The 7,500-nt window shown below is 51.1% G+C and overlaps 1 protein-coding gene across 1 annotated transcript in view; it reads left to right on the plus strand.

Moving 5' to 3' along the window:
- Positions 1-136: 136 nt before the first annotated feature.
- The window catches only part of LOC311326847 (myocardin-related transcription factor B-like), a gene marked incomplete at both ends in the record, with an annotated part of 11,738 nt that continues 4,374 nt past the window's right edge, over positions 137-7,500 (plus strand). Inside the window, 7 exons of the mRNA XM_084459825.1 lie at positions 137-168; positions 1,316-1,475; positions 3,049-3,447; positions 3,897-4,502; positions 4,825-4,980; positions 5,154-5,279; positions 6,658-6,718. Of these exons, the coding sequence (XP_084315951.1) occupies positions 137-168; positions 1,316-1,475; positions 3,049-3,447; positions 3,897-4,502; positions 4,825-4,980; positions 5,154-5,279; positions 6,658-6,718 (1,540 nt within the window). The remainder of the gene's footprint in view (positions 169-1,315; positions 1,476-3,048; positions 3,448-3,896; positions 4,503-4,824; positions 4,981-5,153; positions 5,280-6,657; positions 6,719-7,500) is intronic.

The following is a 7,500-nucleotide window of genomic DNA, read 5'->3' on the forward strand; positions in this document are numbered from 1 at the left end:
GGTGTGATAACCTTAGACAAGATACAGTATCACGGTATCGCTTGGCAAAAAACAAGAGATTGCTATTGAACAATTTTTTATTTTTATTTTTTTAATATTTGCTCACTTTCAGAGGTTATGTTGCAGAAATGTGAGCATGCTCACCTCTCCTGGACTCAGTCTGGAGAGGTGAGGTGAGAGGATATCTCCCCTGGAATGTTTTCCCAGTCAAATCACAAAAAAGTTTTGCGTGACCTATTTTTTGAAATCCCTGGCAAGAAAGCAGCACCACGTTTTGGGGGATTGGTTACTTGAACTTGACATTCTGACTTTGAAGTGATGGAACGCACACCGTCAAAGTTTACCGCCGGAATTATTAGTGATTTTGGAACCGTGACTTTTTTCACAGGAGGCGTACTGGTACTGTGAAACCAGTAACCGGCCCAGACCTAACTACAACCATAATACTGGCCAGGCTATGCTACCAACTCAACTAAATACTAACTATGCTATCAACCGAGCCTAAAAAGGTTCATACTAAAGCTATATTACAACTATAACTACTAGACCATACTAGTGGACCCTACTGAAGTACTAGACAGTTAAAGCGTTGAGGAGCTCTTGACCCCAGGGTTTGGTCTGTCTCTTGACCCCAGGGCCTCGTCTGTCCCTGACCGTCCCTGAGCAGGAGCAGATCTAGAAACTGGCCCACATTTAGTTGTTTACAGACACCCACGGGGCCATTAACGAGTTTCCAATAACAAATCATGTCTAATGATATTAATAACCATCGGGATGTTGTTCCAGCTGCTTCCGTGACGGCCCTCTGAACGGCGGTTAGTCCTTTAGAACGGTAGAACGTGGAACGTTGGAACAGTGTCAGTCAGAACAGGTCAGCCGGAGTGTTCCGTTCACTGGCGGGACGGTGAGGCGCAGAGAACAGGAAGTTCTTTATTTCCACTCGTGTACAGATTCACCTCTCCTTTTCTCTGTCTCTCTCTCTCTCTCTCCCTCCCTCTCTCCTTCCCCTCCATCCTTCATCATGTTCTCCCCATACTCTGCTCTCTCTCTCTCCCTCCCTCTCTCTCTCTCTCTCTCTCTCTCCTCCCTCTCTCCTTCCCTCCATCCTTCATCATGTTCTCCCCATACTCTGCTCTCTCTCTCTCCCTCCCTCTCTCTCTCTCTCTCTCTCCCTCCCTCTCTCCTTCCCTCCATCCTTCATCATGTTCTCCCCATACTCTGCTCTCTCTCTCTCTCTTTTCTACGTCCTTCCTTTCTTATCCACCCTCCATTAATTATCTCTCTCCCTCTCTCTCTCTCTCTCTCTCTCTCTCAGGTCAGTAGCAGAGGGTCAGACCAGCAGTGTGAACAGCCTGCCAGCCTCCATTGTGGTATCGCTGCCCGCCCCCGCCCCTCCCCCCGCCCCCGTACGACCCAACAACAGCCTGTCCAATCGCAAGCCTGGCGTCCTGCCTGCCAACCTGGAGGACATGAAGGTGAGGGGGCGGGGCGAGGGGGTGGGCGTACCAACAAACCCCTTTACCCTCTATTTCTAACCCCAAATACTTCATGACTCAGTTCAGGCGTTAGACTTCGACTGAACCCGCTCAGCGCGAGGTGAGGTGAGGGCAGAAGGGGTTTGTTTGTTCGTTAAGGGGCGGCTGTAGCTCAGTTGGTAGAGCGGGTCGTTCAGTGATCGAAGGGTCAGTGGTTCGAATCCCAGCTCCGACTGTCCACATGTGGAAGTGTCCTTGAGCAAGACACCTAACCCCAAATTGCTCCCAATGAGCAGGTTAGCGCCTTGCATGGCAGCTACCGGCCATTAGTGTGTGAATGTGTGTGTGAATGGGTGAATGAGAGGCCATTGTAAAGCGCTTTGAGTGCCGCTAAGGTGGAAAAGCGCTATATAAGTGCCGTCCATTGACCATTTGTTTGTTCGTTAAGGCGGCATGTCAACGGTCTGTTGTGTTAAGGTGGTGTGTTACGGTCTGTTGTGTTAGGGCGGTGTGTTACGGTCTGTGGTGTTAAGGCGGTGTGTTACGGTCTGTGGTGTTAAAGCGGTGTGTTAAGGTCTGTGGTGTTAAGGAGGTGTGTTACGGTATGTGGTGTTAAGGTCTGTGGTGTTAAAGCGGTGTGTTACGGTCTGTGGTGTTAAGGCGGTGTGTTACGGTCTGTGGTGTTAAGGTGGTGTGTTACGGTATGTGGTGTTAAAGCGGTGTGTTGCGGTCTGTGGTGTTACGGTCTGTGGTGTTAAGGCGGTGTGTTACGGTCTGTGGTGTCAAGGCGGTGTGTTACGGTCTGTGGTGTTAATGCGGTGTGTTACGGTCTGTGGTGTTAAAGCGGTGTGTTACGGTCTGTGGTGTTAAAGCGGTGTGTTACGGTCTGTGGTGTTAAGGCGGTGTGTTACGGTTTGTGGTGCTAAGGTGGTGTGTTACGGTCTGTGGTGTTAGTGTTGTGTTACGGTCTGTGGTGTTAAGGTCGGTGGTGTTAAGGTGGTGTGTTATGGTCTGTGGTGTTAAGGCTGTGTGTTACGGTCTGTGGTGTTAAGGTGGTGTGTTAAGGTCTGTGGTGTTAAGGTCTGTGGTGTTAAGGCGGTGTGTTACGGTCTGTGGTGTTAAGGTGGTGTGTTAAGGTCTGTGGTGTTAAGGCGGTGTGTTACGGTCTGTGGTGTTAAGGCTGTGTGTTACGGTCTGTGGTGTTAAGGCGGTGTGTTACGGTCTGTGGTGTTAAGGCTGTGTGTTAAGGTCTGTCGTGTTAAGGGGGTGTGTTACGGTCTGTGGTGTTAAGGTCTGTGGTGTTAAGGCGGTGTGTTATGGTCTGTGGTGTTAAGGCGGTGTGTTACGGTCTGTGGTGTTAAGGTGGTGTGTTACGGTCTGTGGTGTTAAGGTGGTGTGTTACGGTCTGTGGTGTTAAAGCGGTGTGTTATGGTCTGTGGTGTTAAGGTGGTGTGTTATGGTCTGTGGTGTTAAGGCGGTCTGTGGTGTTAAAGCGGTGTGTTATGGTCTGTGGTGTTAAGGCGGTGTGTTAAGGTATGTGGTGTTAAGGCGGTGTGTGTCTGTGGTGTTCCAGGTGGCGGAGCTGAAGATGGAGCTCAAACTGAGAGGCCTCCCCGTGTCGGGGACCAAGACCGACCTCATGGAGAGGCTGAAGCCCTTCCGGGACGCTCCTGCCCCGGCCTCGGCCTCTACCCTGCCCCCCGGCCCCGGGCCTTCCGCATTAGCCTCCATCCCCATGGAGGTCGCCTCCGCCCCCGCCCTGCTGCTGCCCGGCCCCCAGGGCTCTCTCACGCCCCCGGTCTCCCCCGTGCCCCCGGACGCGGGGGGGTCCGAGCCCCGGGCGGTGAGCCCCGGTCAGGCAGCCTTTCCCCCGGCCCCCGGGACGGCGCTGCTGAGGGAGGAGAAAGACCGGCGCCTCCACGAGAAGGAGCGGCAGATAGAGGAGCTGATGAGAAAGCTGGAGCAGGAGCAGGTGGGAGGGATGGATGGATGGAGGGAGGGAGGGAGGGAGGGAGGGAGGGAGGGAGGGAGGGAGGGAGGGAGGGAGGGAGGGAGGGAGGGATGGATGGAAGGGGAGGATGGATGGATGGATGGATGGATGGATGGATGGATGGATGGATGGATGGATGGATGGAGAGATGGATGGATGGAGAGATGGATGGATGGAGAGATGGAGAGATGGATGGATGGAGAGATGGATGGATGGGTGGAGGGATGATGGATGGAGAGATGGATGGAGAGATGGATGGATGGATGGAGGGATGGATGGATGGATGGGTGGAGGGATGATGGATGCTATATGATGGGCTAGATGAATGTATGATTGGGTATCCAGACAGCAAAAGGATGCGTCGCGTATATTGTAATATTGTGGTATTGTATATTGTATAATATTGTATAATATCATATTTTCTATTGCAGAGACTGGTGGAAGAGCTGAAGATGCAGTTGGAGGTTGAGAAGAGAGGTCAGGGGGCCCCTATCTCCAGCCTCATCCCCAACAGCCTCGCCTCCAGCCTCATCCCCAACAGCCACGCCCCCAGCCTCATCCCCAACAGCCACGCCTCCAGCCTCATCCCCAACAGCCTCGCCTCCAGCCCAGTCAAGATGGAGGGCAGGGTGCTCCAGAACTGCTCTGCCACCGCCTCGTCTCCCCCAGGACCCCAGACTCTCCCCACGGTAGTGAAGCTGGAGGAGGCTGTCTCAGTCCCCACCTTCCAGCTCCAGCCCCAGCCTCACCCCCAGCCTCACCCCCAGCCCCAGCCCCAACCCCATCCTCCCAGCCTACAGCAGTTCTTCATCAGCCACCAGGGGGCGGTGCTAGGCCAGGGGGCGGTGCTAGGCCAGGGGGCGGTGCTAGGCCAGGGGGCGGTGCTAGGCCAGGGGGCGGTGCTAGGCCAGGGGGCGGTGCTAGGCCAGGGGGCGGTGCTAGGCCAGCCCCAGCCTGGTACTCAGATCCTGCTGCCCGTCTCGATGTCCAGCAACGCCTCGGCCATCCAGCTGCCCACCACCGCCGTCAGCCTGCAGGTACTCTCAATCAATCCAATCATCAATTAATCAATCAACCAATCAATCCAAAACTGTTACTAATTAATCAGCCAATCAGCAAATCAATTATTTTATCAGCCAATCAATCAAAGAATCGGCCAACCAACAACCACATAGTGCAGGTCAGAGAGAACACCTGCTGTAGTTTTTATATGAATGAAATAAGGTTGAGTTAAAAGTCTTCTACTTTATAAGAGCAGCAGCCATTTAAAACAAAGGTTTTTGGACCTCAGTGATAAAGTAGAATAATACCTCCATCTATCAACTTTGAGGAGTGTAATCATCTCTTGTGTTTCTACAGACCGTCACAATGTGCAACACTACTGGCTCTGGGATGGTGGAGAACCAGACTAGGCCCAAGATGCATCCCCAGGTTTTCCTAAGCAGCTCCCCAGAGAACCGACTCTCTCCTCGGTTGTCACCCAACCACACCCTCTGCAATGGGCCCATGAACAAGGTACGCTTTCACTGAAGTGTTCCTTATATGGGCTTTTGGAAGAATGTATCAGCAACAATTTATTACAAGACAGAATAAAGCCACCCTTTCACTTGGTTGTGTGTTAATAACCTTCTGACCCTAACCCTCTGACCTTAACCCTTATCTCCTCATCCTCTCTCCTCCTCCTCCAGTCCCCCTCTCCCTCCCAGCCCACCTTCATCCTCCAGCCCTCATCCCTGGTCGGCCAGCCCCCCAAGACCAGGGAGCCCCCCCGGTACGAAGACGCTGTCAAGCAGAGCCGCAACCTGCACACACAGGTACACACACACACACACACACACACACACACCAACCACCTCACACAGGTACACACACACACCAACCACCTCACACAGGTACACACACACACACACACACACACACACACACACACACACACCTACCACCTTACACAGGTACACACACACACACACACACACACACCAACCACCTCACACAGGCACACACACACACACACACACACACACACACACACCAACCACCACACACAGGTACACACACACACACACACACCAACCACCTCACACAGGTACACACACACACACACCAACCACCTCACACACACACACACACACATACACACACACACACACACACTCTCTCTAAAAGTTATTTTTTTACAGCAGCAGTCTAGCATGCTGAGTACAGACAAATAGCCTTAATAATATAATATCCTTAATAATATAATATCCTTAATACTTAAGTTCTTAAAGGAAAATGCTCGTTTTTGACAACCTGGACCTTATTTACGACATATTATAAGAAGTTTGACTCACCGAGATCACTTTGGTGTTGTTCGGAGGCATGTAGAAGAAATTTAAAATCCAGCGCGAGCCAGTATATCCATGTAATGGCGGCGCACGGGGCACTGAGAATGCAGTTTCTCAAAATCCATTTTCGGCCACTAAACGGTTGTTTTCATCAATCAGATTTGATGAATCGACAGTTGAGATTCCTCTACGGGAGCCATTGTTTCGGTTTTCAAATACGTGGTCTGTAGCCTCTGTAATATGATCTTTACACGCCTTTCCCCACTTGCTCCAGCACGCATGCGCACAGGCCAGCGCGCAGACTGGCTATTCTCCGGTTCACATTCTCTGCGCTACGATCGTAGTTGGTGCCGAGAATATTGTCGTCGTCATTCGTCAGCAACAATCCGATCGTAGCGCAGAGAATGTGAGCCGGAGAATAGCCAGTCTGCGCGCTGGCCTGTGCGCATGCGTGCTGGAGCAAGTGGGGAAAGGCGTGTAAAGATCATATTACAGAGGCTACAGACCACGTATTTGAAAACCGAAACAATGGCTCCCGTAGAGGAATCTCAACTGTCGATTCATCAAATCTGATTGATGAAAACAACCGTTTAGTGGCCGAAAATGGATTTTGAGAAACTGCATTCTCAGTGCCCCGTGCGCCGCCATTACATGGATATACTGGCTCGCGCTGGATTTTAAATTTCTTCTACAGGCCTCTGAACAACACCAAAGTGATCTCGGTGAGTCAAACTTCTTATAATATGTCGTAAATAAGGTCCAGGTTGTCAAAAACGAGCATTTTCCTTTAAACCCCGAGGAGCTCTCATGCTATTGGTCACGCCTGCTCACACCCCACCCCCACCTTATTGGTCTCTCTCCCCAGGTTCCCACGGCAACTAGCCAGCAGATGGATGACCTGTTTGATGTCTTGATACAGAGTGGAGGTGAGCAAGCAAGAACACACACACACACACTCACCTGGGACACACACACACACACACCTGCTCTGGGACACACACACACTCACCTGCTCTGGGACACACACACTCACCTGCTCTGGGACACACACACTCACCTGCTCTGGGACACACACACACACACACACACACTCACCTGCTCTGGGACACACACACACACTCACCTGCTCTGGGACACACCCTTACGGTCCAAACCCAAACCGCCCCCCGCGCGCCCCCGCTCACTTCTGCATCACTCCCCCTCCCGTGTTGAGGAACCTCATCAGCCCAGCGGACTTGGGGCTGATTATTCTGGAAAACTCAGGCAGCCTCATGCGCATCTCATAGGAATACACCGTATGATCTGCACAATATCTGCATCATATCACCACATATTCATGTCAACTCACTCATAGTTGTACTAGTTATTATTTTAATACATATATTTTAATATCGGCCCTCGGGAACAGAGACCATCACCACGAATGTACGATCACCGTTTTTGTAATGTTTTTTTTATTATGTTATGCAAATATATATTATATATACTAGCACCCAAAACAAGGACTGGATGTAAATAATGCTGTGATGTTCCTAGATAACCAAAACAAAAACAAAAACAAGGAACTGCGTCTGTGAAAAAACAACAAAACAGAAATGTTGTTGATCATAAAACCAAAGGAAGTCCTGGCAGATTGAACAAACCCAGGAATGGATCTGAGATCATGAGAACAGATGATGGGAAAAACATGTGATTCGTTCTCCACAGC

The sequence above is a fragment of the Borostomias antarcticus genome (genome assembly GCF_949987555.1).
Source record: "Borostomias antarcticus genome assembly, chromosome: 29".
Classification (NCBI taxonomy): domain Eukaryota; kingdom Metazoa; phylum Chordata; class Actinopteri; order Stomiiformes; family Stomiidae; genus Borostomias; species Borostomias antarcticus.